Source organism: Staurois parvus, unplaced genomic scaffold, assembly GCF_062004578.1.
Source record: "Staurois parvus isolate SC_StPar_1 unplaced genomic scaffold, SC_StPar_1.0 ptg000207l, whole genome shotgun sequence".
In the NCBI taxonomy this organism is placed as follows: Eukaryota; Metazoa; Chordata; class Amphibia; order Anura; family Ranidae; genus Staurois; species Staurois parvus.
In genome coordinates, this window is record NW_028318003.1 from 3101120 (window position 1) to 3116906 (window position 15787).

Here is a 15787-nt window from a genome sequence, read left to right on the forward strand (position 1 = left end):
ATCAGGGGAAAATGTAAGGAGCACAGGGAGGGTGATGAGTGTGGTGGTGGGGGGAAATTACTGGAAACAATCCCTCTCTCTATAGCAGCTAAAAGCCAGCAGGAGGGAGAAGAGAAGATGCAAGCTTTGAGCTGTGGCAGGGAGAGCAATTCAGAGGGGTGGTTCCAGGGATTGCCCCCCCCCCCACCATGCTCATCACCCTCCCTGCCCACATCCAATTCACCTGACTGCCTGGACTTTGTACAGGAGGACTGGAGGTACCCCCTATCCACGACCCAGATCACATGGTAGCAACTCAGTGCATTTAGGCATCTAGACGTGGTGAAGATGACTTGCTGAACTTCAAACCGAGCGTCATAATGTGGAAGAAATGGGATTCAGGTGACTTTGAACATGGCATAGTTGTTGGTTCTAAACGGGCTGGTCTGAGCAGGGGCGGACTGACAAATCATGGGGCCTCCAGGCAATATGGGATCATGGGGCCCCTGTGTCCTTGCCCAAACTCAAAAAAGCCTATGAAAAAGGTACCAGGGGCATCTCATGGGGCCCCCTACTGACCCCGGGCCCTCAGGCAGTGCCCAAGTTTCCAAATGGTCAGTCCGCCCCTGGGTCTGAGTATTTCAAAAACTGCTGATCTATTGGGATTTTCATAAACAACCATCTCTAGGGTTTACAGAGAATGGTCCAAAAAAGTGAAAATATCCAGTGAGCGGCAGTTGTGTGGACGAAAATGCCTTGTTGATGTCAGACAGGCTGCTGCAACATTCGGATGGTAACATTCAGAATTTGGCATAAAAAAACAATATGAAAGCTTGGATCCATCCTGCCTATCAACGGTTCAGGCTGGCGTTGTAATGGTGTGGGGGATATTTCCTTGGTTCTAGCAAGGTGTACATAATAAAGTGGCTGGTGAGTGCACTTCTAAACCTTGCACTCTGCATTACTTATTCCTGACCCCAGAACTTTAACCACTTGCCTACCGGCACTTATACCCCCTAATTTACCAGGCCAATTTTCAGCTTTCAGCGCTGTCGCACTTTGATTGACAATTGCGCGGTCATGCAAGATTGTACCCATATGAAATTTTTATCATTTTTTTCTCACAAATAGAGATTTCTTTTGGTGGTATTTAATCACTGATGGGAACTTTACTTTTTGTGCTATAAGCAAAAGAAGTGCAAAAAATTTGAAGAAAAAAAAAAGTTTCTTTGTTTCTATTATAAAATTTTTCAAACAGGTAATTTTTCTCCTTCACTGATGTGCGTTGATGAGGCAGCACTGATGGAAACTGATAGGCAACACTGATAGGCACTGATAGGCGGCACTGATGGGCACTGATAGGCAGCACTGAAGGGCACTGATAGGCGGCACTGATAGGCGGCACTAATGAGGTGGCACGGATAGGCGGCACTGATAGGCAGCACTAATGAGGTGTCACGGATAGGTGGCACTGATATGTGGCACTGATTGGTGGCACTGATAGGCGACACTGATAATGGGTACTGATAGCACTGATAGGTGGCACTGACATCACTGCTGGACACTGACTGGCACAACTGCTGGGCACTGACTGGTGGCACTGACTGGCAGCACTGCTGGGCTGCACTGATGGGCACTGGTGGGTGGCACTGGTGGGCACAGGTGGGTGGCACTGGTGGGCACAGGTGGGTGGCACTACTGGGCACAGGTAGGTGGCACTTCTGGTCACAGGTGGTGACACTGCTGGGTGGCACAGGTGGGCGCACTGCTGGGCACAGATGGGCGCACTGCTGGGCACAGGTGGGCGGAACTTGTGTGTGGCACTGCTGGGCACCGATCATCAGGGCACTGATGATCAGTGACCCTGATGATTGGTGCCGATCCCCGCTCTGACAACTGCCGGCTTTCGGCAGTACTTTCCTCACGATCTGACAGCGTGAGGAAAGTGCAGCCGAGAACCGGCATTTGCATTTCCCGGTGATCAGCGTGTCATTGGACACGGCTGATCACGTGGTAAAAGGCTGCTGTGATTGGCCTTTTACCACGTCACATGATCAGCTGTGTCCGTAGGACACAGCGATCACGGAGATCGCCGGGTGCGTGCCCCCGGGGGCACACAGGAGAGCGCGTTCTGGGAGGACGTCATATGACGTCCACCCAGAACTGGCCGGCCGCAGTGCAGCCGTCATTCGGCTATCTGCGGTCGGCAAATAGTTAAATTACTTACTACTGACATTACCTACTACTGCCTCCCAGAGCTGCTGTTAGAAACCAATGGGCCCCCTGAAAAAAACATGGTTTACTATGCTTCAGTTATGAAGGAACACAGTGAGTGATTGGTACCAGTAACTAATTGTGCTCATTCAGGAAATTTGGGGGCTGGTAAATGTGACATATTTAACGGACCCTTCTCTCCTCACTCTCCATCCTGAAGGATCCTATTGTGTGCTTGCAGCTGCCAGTGGGAAGGAGAGGAGGGAATCCGGAAGCACTGTAGAGGCACACAGGGGGGCCTGGGCAGCATGAGGAAATGTATGGTGTACAGGGAGGGTGATGGGTGCGGCAGTGGGGAGACAATTACTGGAACTGATCCCCTGTATGGCTCTCTGTGCAGCAGCCGAAAGCCAGCTGGAAGGAGAGGAGAAGAAGCCAGCTCTCAGATGCTGCAGAGAAAGCCATACAGGGATCAGATGCAGTAATTTCCCCCCCACGTTGATCGCCCTCCCTGCTCACATCTGATTCACCTATAGAGCACTGGGGCTACGCCCCTATCCATGGCCCTGCTGCCCCCAGCACTCTGCATTACTTACTCCTGACCCCTGCACTCTACTGAACTCAGCCCAGCCAATCAGGCCAAAAAGCAGCAAGTCAGTCAGACCACAAATCAGCCAGCCAGACCAGGACTCAGCCCAGCTTACTTACTCGTGACCACTATACTCCAATTTACTACTCCTGACCCCAGCACTCTGCATTACTTACGCCTGACCCCTGCACTCTACTGAACTCAGCCCAGCCAATCAGGCCAAAAAGCAGCAAGTCAGTCAGGCCAAAAATCAGCCAGCCAGACCAGGACTCAGCCCAGCTTACTTACTTGTGACCACTGTACTCCAATTTACTTACTCCTGACCCCAGCACTCTGCATTACTTTCTCATGAGCCCTACACTCTGCATTACCCAATTACTTCTGACCCCTGCACTCTGCATTACTTACTCCTGACCCCAGCACTCTGCATTACCTACTTAGTTCTGTCACCTGCACACTGCATTACCTTCTCCTGACCCCTGCACTATCTCATGCATACTGCTCTGATAAGCTGAAGCCAGTCAGCCACGCCAGAACTCAGTCCAGCCAGCCAGAGCTCAGTCCAGCCAGCCTACAATCCTTCTTCTAATTTCCTGATCCAGTACACAGGGCTATGATTAGCTGTAATTTAGCCCCACCGACTAGACCAGGGAATAGGAGAAGGGGAAGAAGAGCTAAAGCTGCAGTTCCGTGAGCACTGGGCAGAGTCCAGGAATTAGGAGAACAGAGCTAAGCAGTGCAGAGAGGGTTTGTGTCAATACTGACCTCTGAACTCTGCAACACTTACTTTTGACCCCTGAACTTAGTAGTAGGTAACTCAGAGGTCAGTAGTGATGCAGAGGTCAGCAGTAAGTGATGTAAACTTGAGATCATTAGTAAGTGACACAGAGGTCAAAGGTCAGTAGTGACATTGAGGTCAATACTAAACGACACAGAGTTCAAGCTCAGTAGTAAGTAATACATAGTTAAGGGGTCAGCAGTGAGTGATCTTGCATTCAGAGGTCAGTAGTAACACAGAGTTCAGAAGTCAATCACAATTACCACAGAGTTCAGGGGTAGGTAGTAAGTGATGCACAATTCAGAAGTAATGCAAAGTTCAGGGGTCAGGAATAAGTGATGCAAAGTTCAAGGGTCAGTAGTAAGCGACACAGAGTTCAGGGGTCAGTAGTAAGTGATGCAAAATTCAGGGGTCAGGAGTAAGGGATGCAAAATTCAGGGGTCAGTAGTAAGTGACACAGAGTTCAGGGGTCAGTAGTAAGTGATGCAAAATTCAGGGGTCAGTAGTGACACAGAGTTCAGGGGTCAGGAGTAAATGATACAGAGTTCAGGGGTCTGTAGTAAATGATGCAGAGTTCAGGGGTCAGTAGTAAGTGACACAGAGTTCAGGGGTCAGTAGTAAATGATGCAGAGTTCAGGGGTCAGGAGTAAATAATGCAGAGTTCAGGGGTCAGTAGTAAATGATGCAGAGTTCAGGGGTCTGTAGTAAATAATGCAGAGTTCAGGGGTCAGTAGTAAATGATGCAGAGTTCAGGGGTCTGTAGTAAATAATGCAGAGTTCAGGGGTCAGTAGTAAATGATGCAGAGTTCAGGGGTCTGTAGTAAATGATTCAGAGTTCAGGGGTCAGTAGTAAATGATGCAGAGTTCAGGGGTCTGTAGTAAATGATTCAGAGTTCAGGGGTCAGTAGTAAATGATGCAGAGTTCAGGGGTCTGTAGTAAGTGACACAGATTTCTGGAGTCAGTAGTAAGTGACAGAGTTCAGGGGTCAGTAGTAAGTAACACAGAGGTCAGTGGCCAGTAGTATGTGAAGCAGAGTTTAGAGGTCAGTGGTGATGCAGAGGTAAATGGCAAAGCTTTCAAGGGTCAGTAGTAAATGATTCAGAGTTCAGGAGTTAATAGTAAGTGATTCAGAGTTCAGAGGTCAGTGGTAAATGACATAGCATTCAGAGGTCAGTAGTAAGTAAGGCAGAGTTCAGGGATCAGAAGCAAGTGATGCAAAGTTCAGGGATTAGTAGTAGGTGATGCAGAGTTCAGTAGTAGGTGATACAGAGTTTAGGAGTCAGTAGTGATTTAGAGGTCGGGGGCAATAATGACACTTGGGAGTGCACTGAAAGTGCAGTTTCTCTAGATCTGAGGGGAACATGCAAGGAAAATAAAAAACATTTTTGCTTACACATGACTGGATGAAAGAAATCAGCAGAGCTTTGCCCTATTTGAGAGGTTCCACTCGGAACGAAAGCAACTGCACTTGCAGTGCACAGACTATTTACCTTTAGTAAATCAACCCCTATGTGTCCTTGCACACAAGGAATTTACAAGTGTTTAGAGGCAGTCAATCATGATGCCCGCTGCCACCGCCAACCCGAAAAAAAAAATGCTCTGCTCTCATCGCTGCCTCCTGCCGTTTGACAGCTGTGCTGGGATAACAGTTCGAAACACTGTGATGATGCCATGAGGGGCGGGGCTTTCCCATTTTTGGGATTCGGAGGTTTGTTGATTTCTACCTTGTATAAGAGTCCAATTTTAGGACCTATTTGTTTATTTCATCATTTGCACTATATGGCACTTTGTGAAAGATCCCTGTAGGATCGCTTATATCTCACTTTTATTTTGTTTATATATTTTTTAGTTATATTTTAGTTTTTTAGTGCTGCACCATATGAGAGTTTATGTTGTTTCATTTACACCTTTGGGTAAAGGGTTTGGGTGCTAGCAGCTTTTACATTGGTTATAGGTTTATTTATTAAGCGCAGGAGGAACATTTATTTATTTAGTTCATATATCCTCAAATTAAACTGGAGAGTATGCACTTTCAACCCATATCCATTATATATCTGTAGCTTGAATATGTTTTGGTAAATACCTGAAAAATCTAAAACTGTGCCTGTGTCCTAATGTATATGGACCTAACTGTGTGTGTGTATGTATGTATGTATGTGTGTATGTATGTATGTGTGTATATATATATATATATATATATATATATGCCTTGTAGTTTTGTATCAGCTTGGGGGATCTTGTTCACTTCTAACAACTTTTATTTACATTTCAATTGCGTTGAGTATTCAGAAACAGTTTTTTGTGGATACTGCACATTCAATCAGCCATCAGGTGGCTAAAAACTTCAGAACTCATGGAGAAGAACCCCCCTGGGATTTTGGTTTCACTTCCTTGATCTGATAACTCCTGGCACCATTCCAATCTTTGGTTGGATTTTCTGTACTTTTGAGTGGGAAATCCAGCAAAAGTTATACATTGTTTAAATACACAACAGAGAAGAAGTTGACACAATAGCTCTACATTTTTCCTGGCAATTTAAAGGCCAATTTTACCAATCTGAGGAACAGACAAGAGTAAGTTACAGTAATAAAGTAGCACAAGTCTGTACAGATGATGATCCAAAATTACTGTTTTCCAAGAGACAAAAACCTATTGCTCTGACGGCAGATATTAACCTTTTAAAGTGGTTGTAAACCATTACATATACCCAATGAAGTGACTGGCCTCAGGTGATACACAGGGATTAAACAAATCCTGCTGCATAAGTTGTACCTGTTTATCTGCCCTCTTCTCCTCTTTACATCTGTGCAAATTGCTGAATTTATAAAGCTTGTCTGAAACATTACAAAAAAGTGGCTGAGAGCTGAAGTAACACTCTGCAGAGCTCAGCGAGAATAGCTGAGAGCTGATTGGAAATGGACACACCCCTCTTCACACAGCAGACAGGAACAGAGTTGAGGCTGTCAATCAGCTGGAGATCCCTCTTTTGTCACCTTTTTTCTCTTGGTGACAAAAAAACTTGACAAAATTGACTCACACAGATAGCAGAGAAGCCAGGTAAAAGACACTTAGTGCTCTGGATAGAGACAAATACACACTATAGAGGGATATGCTTTGTTCATATTGCATGTCTGAGGTTTACAACCACTTTAACTAAAAAATGTCCATTGCACCAGAGCAAAATCATTTGCAAAAGAACTGAATCATGAATAACAGAATATTGGTATTAAATAGTGATAGGATGCATGTTCATGAAGAATGTAAGTTTGACTCGAACATGGGCCGTTCGTGTGTTCGTTGAACACACAAATGGTACGGGCGTTCAACAGGCTGTTTGCCCACCGTGCCCCACTGACAGTGCATTGTGATTGGCCAAAACACTGCACCTGACCACAGGTCAGGTGCAATACCTTGGCCAATCACAGGGCATGATGACATCAAAAGGGGGCAGGGGTGATCACCCTATTTAAAAACTGTCATCGTGGCACAGCTGTCAGATGGCAGGAGCCAGCGTCGAGGGTGGAGCAGATTTTTCTTTTCTTTTTTCGGTCAGCAGTGGAGGCGGACATCTTGATTGACATCGGATCTACCTCAAGGAACATTTTTAAAATATTTATTGTTCATAAAGTACTTGTCAAAGACTGACTCCTGTCTTGTACCATGTACCGCATACTCATTCACCGGGGGGGGCGGGATCTGGGGGCTCCCTTGTTAAAGGGGGCTTCCAGGTTCAGATAAGCCCCTCGCCCACAGACCCCCCTGGAACCACTGACCAGGGTTGTGGGGAAGAGGCCTGTGTCCCCATCAACATAGGGACAAGGTGCTTTGGGAGAGAGCCCCCCTGACCCAAAGCACCCACCATGTTGAGGGCATGTGGCCTGGTATGGTTCGGGTGGGGGTCGGTTGCTCGCTCATCCCCCCCCCTTTCCTGACCTGCTGGGCTCCATGCTTGGATAAGGGTCTGGTAAGGATTGTGGGGAGACCCCCAAGCTATTTTTTTTTAATTTTGGCGTGGGGGGTTCCCCTCAAAATCCATACCAGACTCGAAGGGCTTGGTGTAGATGGGAGGGGGGACCCTATGCCAGTTGTCTAAAAAAATTGTCGGGCAACACCAACAAAAATTTTTTGACATTCAACTGTCAGCAGGGAACCCCGCTGACAGCTTAAACATGAATGAATGTTTAACCATTTCCATAGCGGGCACTTCTATCCCCTTCCTGCCCAGGACATTTTTCAGGTTTCAGCACTCTCGCACTTTGAATGACAATTGCGCGGTCATACAACACTGTACCCAAACTAAAATTTTATCATTTTCTTCACACAACTAGAGCTTTCTTTTGGTGGTATTTAATCACCGCCGGGGTTTTCATTTTTTGCTAAATTAACAAAAAAAAGACCGAAAATTTTGAAAAAAAAAATGTTTTTCTTTGTTTCTGTTATAAAAGTTTGCAAATAAATAATTGTTCTTCATAAATTTAGGCCAAGATGTATTCTGCTACATGTCTTTCGTGAAAATAACCCAAATTAGGATGTATTTTTTAGTTTGTAGGAAAGTTATAGAGTTCACAAACTATGGTATAGATCTGAATATTGATCAATCCGGAAGTACTGACAGCCAATCTAATTTCTTGAGGTCCAGGAATGTCAGAACAGTACAGATATCCCCCAAATGACCCCTTTTTGCAGAGTAGACAGTCCGACGTACTTCATAAGAGGCATGGCGAGTTTTTTGAAGTTGTATTTTTTTTGTCATAATTTTTCGGAAAATGAAAAAATAAAAAAAATTATTTTTACTATTTTTTTTTTACATACTGTCACAAGTGCAGTACAGCATCATCATATAACTGGCATGGCGGTGATCAGGGCCACTGACTGGTGACAGTATGGGAAAAAATATATATATATATATTTTTTTATTATTTTTTATTACATTTTTTTTTTTGGATTTCACTATGTCCAAAGTAGTACAATGTTACCATAGTAACATTGTACTACTTTGGGGAAGTGATCAGTATTTTTTTTTTTTTTTTTTACTTTGCTATAAGCAAGCATTTACCTGAATGACATCGATTCATTCAGGGTTTTTTTTTTGTGCTTAGCTGTGATTTGGCCACAGCTAATCACATGACATGTGCATGTGATCGCTGTGACCATTCACAGCTAGACACTAGTATACAATGGATGGCATGAATGAAGCCATCCATTGTATACAACCGTCATGTGACCTGCTGTGATTGGTCACAGCAGGTCACATGGTACCGGCAACAGGGGACGGTACTCAGATCTGTCATCGGCCGTGCCTGAGGTACACGGCCGGTGACAGATCGCGCCGCTGCAAGAGCAAAAACTGCGCATGTGCGGGAGGACGCCATATGGTGTCCACCCAGAAATCTACAGCCTTTTCCTGGCTGCCAAACGGCTATTGGCCGGGCAGCTATTGGTTAACTACTAAAATTCCACATGATTTACTAATATAACTCATGCAATATTTTAGTAACTAAGTGGTATCTTACTGCATACTCAGATGCGGTAAGATACTGCTCAGTAAATTGTCCCTGTTCGAAGTTTGCGGTCGAACCTTCGGTAGGTTTGAATGTTCGACTGCAAAACCAAAACTGTAATATATTGCAGCTTACCAATCAATAGGCAATCATGTGGTAGCTGCATCAGTTTTATCTTTTTAGGCTTTTTTTCCTCTGTATTCACCTGGTGATCTGGCCAGTAAAACACCTCCTGTATTAGAATACCCCTACTCTGGATGAAGGAGCACAGGGGACACCTTTAGACAGCAACATTATCAGTCTGGGGGGAGGGGAGTGTTAGATGTACTAGTAGATTAAATACACTGAACAAATTGAAGACAAACTCCAGCTCACACTGCAGTTACACAGTTACAGCAACATTTCTTCTTTTTTTCTTTTGGAATAAAGGTTTTACATGAATGAATAAATAAAAGCTGATCATTGTAATTTGTAAGCATCCCTGTCAATGGTAAATGGTTTGTCTCAACACTCTAACTGCTATACTGTATGTGCAGGACAGGTTTTTCTGTTGAAAAACAACAGATTTATTGGCTGTGGGGACAATTCACTAAAGATTATCGCATGAGCTATATCAGTCATGTGACCACATCGCATGCGATACTGAAAATGTCAATTCACTATTGCTAGTATGCGGTATTTACAGCAAATAGCAAAAACGCTTGGTAAATACCGCATAAAAAATCCTTAAAGTCAATTCACAGGAGATAAAAAATTAGATGCATCCTGTAATTAAATAGTAGCCGAGGCATGCGGTATGTACATGTTGTTAAGGAGCAGGCAGGCCGCTAGCATCCTTAACAACCAGTAACTGTAATTGTTGTTAAGGAGCGAGCTTCTACTGCGTCCTAACAACTGATGAGTCATCAGCTGGCAGCCGGCAATTAAAAATGGCATGGGGTCTCCCTCAAAATCCATACCAGACACTTATCCGAGAATGCAGCCTGACAGGTCAGGACAGGGGGGACAAGAGAATGTTCCCCCCCCTCCTGAACCATATCAGGCCACATGCCAACACAGTGGGGTGCTTTTGCGGCAGGAGGGGGGAGGCCGGATGGCCCATCCCTTAGTTAAGAACTCTCAGGCAACAGAGCTGTCAGACAGCGGGAACCTTCCTCGGGAACAGACCCCTTTTTTTTTTCTTTTTGAGGTGGCAGCGGGCACCATTATTGATGATGGGATTACTCAGGAGTACATTTTTTAAAATGTTTTTTTAATAAAGGACATGTCAAAAACTGCCTCCTGTGTTTTTTTACACTACACTTTATTTGGTGAATGAGTAGAAGTACGATGTGGGCCTCCTTCTGGGCTTCAAGATTCCAATAGGCCCCCCCTCCTGCAGACCCCCACAACCACTGGCGAGGGTTGTGAGGAAGAGGCCCTTGTTCCCATCAACATGGGGACAAGGTGCTTTGGGGGGGGGGAAGCAGAGCTCTCCTGCCCCAAAGCACCCCCCACGTTGAGGACATGTGACCTGGTATGGTTCAGAAGGAAGGGGGGGAGGGAGGGTCACTCGTTCGTCCCCCCCTTTCCTGACCTGCTGGGCTGCATGCTCGGATAAGGGTCTGGTATGGATTTTGTGGGGGGACCCTATGCCATTTTTTCCCTAATTTTTAATTGCCGGCATTTTTTTTTTTTTTTTTTTTACATTCAGCTGTCAGAGGGGAACCCACTGACAGCTGATGACTCGTTACATTATCGCATGTTTTCACTACTAAAATACTGCATGACTAACTCATGCGGTATTTTAGTAACTTTTTTTAGTGAATGCCAAAATTGTTTTGAAAAACACTGTGCGGTATCTTACCGCATACTTGGATGTAGTAAAATACCGTTTTGTGAATTGTCCCCATGATCACTAGGTGAAAAATAAAGGAAAGAAAGCCTAAAAAAGGAAACTAATACAGCCATCTCATCTAAGAATTAGTAAGCTTACATTGGTGGTCTGTGAAATACGTGTCTTACATTGGTAGTCTGTGAAAGGCTTCCCTAACATTGGTGGTCAGTAAAATTATCTTTTACATTGGTGGTCAGTGGCATTATCTCTTACATTGGTGGTCAGTCACATGCTTCCTTACATTAGTGGTCAGTAAAATGTTGTGTTACATTGGCGGTCTGTGAAAGGCTTCCCTTACATTGGTGGTCATCAAAATTCTAACCTTAGTAAAATGCCATCTTAAATTGGTGGTCCGTGAAATGCTTGTCTTACATTAGTAGTCAGTGAAATTCTTACTTAGTAAAATACTATCTTACAATAGTGATCTGTGAATGGAAACATTACATTGGAGGTCAGCAAAATTCTCCCTAACATTGGTAGTCCGTAAAATGTTCCCTTACATTTGTGGTCAGTAAACTGATGCCTTACATTGGTGGTCAGTAAATGCTTCCTTTACATTGGTGGTCAGAAGAGAAGAGCATTCTTAGACTGGTGATCATTGGGAGAAGGGCCCCTTTACATTAGTGGACAGTAAATGCTTCCTTTACATTGGCGGTCAAAGCAGAAGAGCATTCTTAGACTGGTGATCATTGGGAGAAGGGCCCCCTTACATTAGTGGCCAGTAAATGCTTCCTTTACATTGGTGGTCAGAGGAGAAGAGCATTATTTGGCTGGTGATCATTGCGAGAAGGGCCCCCGTACATTGGTGGTCAACGGAAGAGTCTGTTAAAGAAATGCCCCATTACACTAGTAATCAATGGGTCAGTTGGTGGTCAGAGGGAAGAGTGCCCCTCTTACAGATATCTAACTATATCATTGGTGTCAGTGGTTACTTCTATGGGAAGCAAATATTGCTCAAGCAACCCCTAGCAATTTCTGGAGGAACCCAAAGTTTCCAGTGAACCCTGGATGAGACAGGCTGCTTTAGGGGGTCCTAGAGATGAAATGACACACATCAGAGTTAACAAATAGCTTCAATAATGAAAGAGAAATAAAGTTCTAATCCACACAGGTGCGTTACCCTGGAGTCATAATCACACTGCATACACTGCCAATGATATATTATATGTTCAGAAGAATGCTCACATTTCTGTACATTGATATACATATTACACACATATTCTGCATAACCGAACATCATCAATACCAAAGAAAGCAAAATTAACTATATTATGATGAAGTCATTGCTGTTAAAGGTGTAAATTATTCAGATAGGTAAAAGACTGCAAACCTGACATTTTTCAAATGTTAAAGTACAGTATATCTTAAACCGATAACTACATTTCTGATATAATGTTTAACATGTCAATGTAATTCAGAGGTCATTTTTAATACTTTGAAATGTGCAGGTTTTCTTAATGTATATCTAAACCCAAGGAAAAAAAAAAGATAATATTGCAGTTTACCAGTCCTTCGGTGTGGTGGCTGTACTAGTTTTATTTTATCCTGGTAATCCTGCCATTGACACACTTCCTGTCCTAGGGTGACAACTATACTGAGCAGCCTTGTCACCCCAAGATAGGGAGCATGTTAGGACTACATAACACTGTGTCAAGGTGTACAAGACACCTCCATCTCTTCTCTAAAACAGGAGGAGGTGTTTTGTAGTCTGCAGAGATAGCAGGGAACAATATTAACAGATATCAATCCAGAGGCAGAAAGCACAGAGGCATCCAGAGGCACGGAAGTTATCTCACAAGATTTCTGGCTGAATGAACAGATTTTTGTGCTCTTGTCTAACAGATAATAAAATGCTTTCAAATGCATATTTAATAGACCAAAAGGGAGCAATTAAAAAAAATGCGTTGTTAGAGATCACATAGAGTTCAACATAATGCCTGGTTCTTCTTCAGGCACTTGTTATGAAGTGACATCACTCCATCCCTGTCTCCTAATTGCTGTTAGGCTAGGCTCACATGTGTCTTTAGTGCATTTGTTGACACGCAGAAATGCACGACAATCCATGTAACATTATTACTTATGGGTCTAGTTCACATCTATGCAATTTCCTGCAATGCGTTTTTAGAAGAGGCGCAGGGACTTTTACAGTCTATAGATGGATTGAATAGAAACGCATGAAAAAAAAGCATGTACATACGTTCTTGGTAGTTTTGTGTTTAACAACTAGTCTACAAAAAAAAAAAAAAATGCATGACACGTGCAAAAAAATGCATGAAAAGCAGACGCACAGGTGAACCTGGTCTTAAGCATTGACACATTCACTTCCAGTGAGGACTATAAACAACCGTGCCAACAAACACTGTGCAGGAATGCTCTGCTATTGCCATCAATAGGAATCCCAATCTGAGCAACACTTTGCAGCCCCTGATGGAGCCAGTGTATGCAGATAGAAAGCAAAGAGGCTGCATTTGATCAGCAGCACTAAAAGGAGCAAAAGGATGAAAGAAAAAAAAGGAAAAAACAGTATTTTCTAAAAGATAAACATAACAGTTTATGCTTTAGCAAACCAAATGTCATCCAGGGTTTAGATTTACTTTGATAAACTATGTTCATATAGTAAGCAGATATTATTATGTGTCATCATCCCATGGTTTGTACAAATCACAATGATGTGCAATGGACAGTGATGCTTCATGCCAACAGGTGATCTGCCTTACAGTTTACATTGGAGCCTAGCATAATAGAGACGAGAACACATGACAGAGTGATGCCAGTATCCCAGCAGACACAATGCAGCATACCTGGGTGACAATAGTCCACATTCACCATCCTGCTGAGGGCTCTGTGCTGTGTACCCTGCTGCCTGCTGTGAATGGCATGGAGGAGCTGGAGGCAGGGGGGGCAGATGCTGGCACTAGGAGGGCACACAGAATTCCAGTTTAGAGAAACCACCACACCTCTCCTGCATAAGGCAACATCCTGCGCCCTTGGCTATCAGCCCATGCAAAAATCGATTTGCATAGCATGACGGGCCAGGAGAGCAGGAAAGGGATGGGAGCAGCTGGCAGTTGGCACACCTTCCTAGCCCATTTGTAAGGCAGACACCTGTCCAATCTTTGCTTTACCTGTCACCTGTGCTGGCTGTGACATTTCCATCAAATACTGCCACCTACAGGACACTGTGTTATTTGCAGTACATCACCCACTATTAAAGTAGAACTAGAGGCAAAACCTTTTTTCATTTTAGATAGAGTAAATGGGGGTTATAACCCCAGTTAGTTTATTTTTTGCCACCTGTGTTCCCTTAGGGAGATTTCTCTTTACTTCCTGTCCCATAGCCAACACAGGAAGTGAGAGGAGAATCCCTGCAAATTAAGATAATCCTCTGGGGTGCCCCAGGTCACCAGAACTAGTGTCCTCATTGGAAGATTTCCCCCTTATCACTTTTCTGGGGACAAACCCAACATGTTTCTTTTACTTTCACTTTTAATGATAATGGTAAACAGGACAAACAGAGAGGGTGAAGCTCCCTAATGGGAGCACAGAGAGCAATAAAAACTGACAGGTGTTCTAATCCACTCCTCTCCATCCAGAACTAAAGAAAATGTTTGCCTTTAATTACACTTTATTGCAAGCAGATGAAGGGATAGAGAGGAGTGTTGTTTTTAAATATAAACACATGTGTAAAAAGGCATCAAGCAAACTAAAAATATAAAAGACATCGTGGTCAGATGTGTTGGATGCCTATAGATAGTTCACACAGATAAATCATTCAATGGATACCTGGGATGTCATACACACATGGACTAGCATTTGCATGCTATCATTTCTGAACCTTGGTAAATGCACCATCCAGGGATCTTGCTATACTGATAGTTTGAATAGAAAACATTTTTGGCTACAGATGTTTTAACAGTGTTATACTTTGTTAATTTGTGATGCTTTTCTGACAAGTGTTAACTAAATTCATAATCTAAAACTATTAGGCTCCATGCGCACTAGCGGTTTTTTATTTTTAAGTTAAAAAGATGCTGGGGAAAAAAAGCTGGGTACAAAACGCTGGATAAAAAGAAATGCTAGTATTAGCCCCAATTTCTGCATCATCGCACCTCAGATCACCCCAATTCCTGCATCATCACACCTTAGGTCAGTTCCAATTTCTGAACCATCAGACCTCAATTCAGTCCCAGTTCCAGCACCTTCACACCTCAGATCACCCCAGTTATTATTATACAGTATTTATATAGTGCCAAAGGGTATGCTCAGCGCTGTACAGTAGCAAGGGGGACATAACATGAGACAAGACAGTAACAATACAATACACACGGGGATCGAGAGCCCTGCTCTTTCGAGCTTACAATCTAGGAGGGAGGGGAAGGTGGTACAGGAGGAGATGGCTGTGGGGGATGGAGTGGTGGGAGAAGTGGAGGAGGTTAGTTGTTAGGTGAGGTCGGGTGTTAAGGGAGGTTGGGGTAGGTTTCCCTGAAGAGGAGGGTTTTCAGTGTGCGCCTGAAGGTGAGGAGGGTAGGTGACAGTCTGATGGATTGGGGTAGGGAGTTCCAGAGGATGGAGAAGTCCTGGAGAAATCCTGCAATCGGGCGTGGGAAGAGGAGCCCAGGGAGCTAGAGAGCAGAAGGTCCTGTGAGGAGCGGAGGGCACGGGTAGGGTAGTATCTTGGTATCAGGTCAGTTATGTAGTTCGCGGCGGCATTGTGAATGGCCTTGTAGGTCAGGGTTAGCAGCTTGAACTTGATGCATTGGGCAATCGGGAGCCAATGAAGTTCCTGCATCATCACACCTCAGATCACCCCAATTGCTTGACCTTCACACTTTAGAGATTCCTGCACCCT

General features: G+C 44.1%; 1 protein-coding gene across 1 annotated transcript in view; it reads right to left on the bottom strand.

The window, feature by feature from the left end:
- The window catches only part of POU2F3 (POU class 2 homeobox 3), a 160809-nt gene extending 146928 nt beyond the window's left edge, over nucleotides 1-13881 (bottom strand). Inside the window, exon 1 of the mRNA XM_089678645.1 lies at nucleotides 13740-13881. Within this exon, the coding sequence (XP_089534771.1) occupies nucleotides 13740-13767 (28 nt within the window). The 5' untranslated portion in view covers nucleotides 13768-13881. The remainder of the gene's footprint in view (nucleotides 1-13739) is intronic.
- Nucleotides 13882-15787: the final 1906 nt, after the last annotated feature.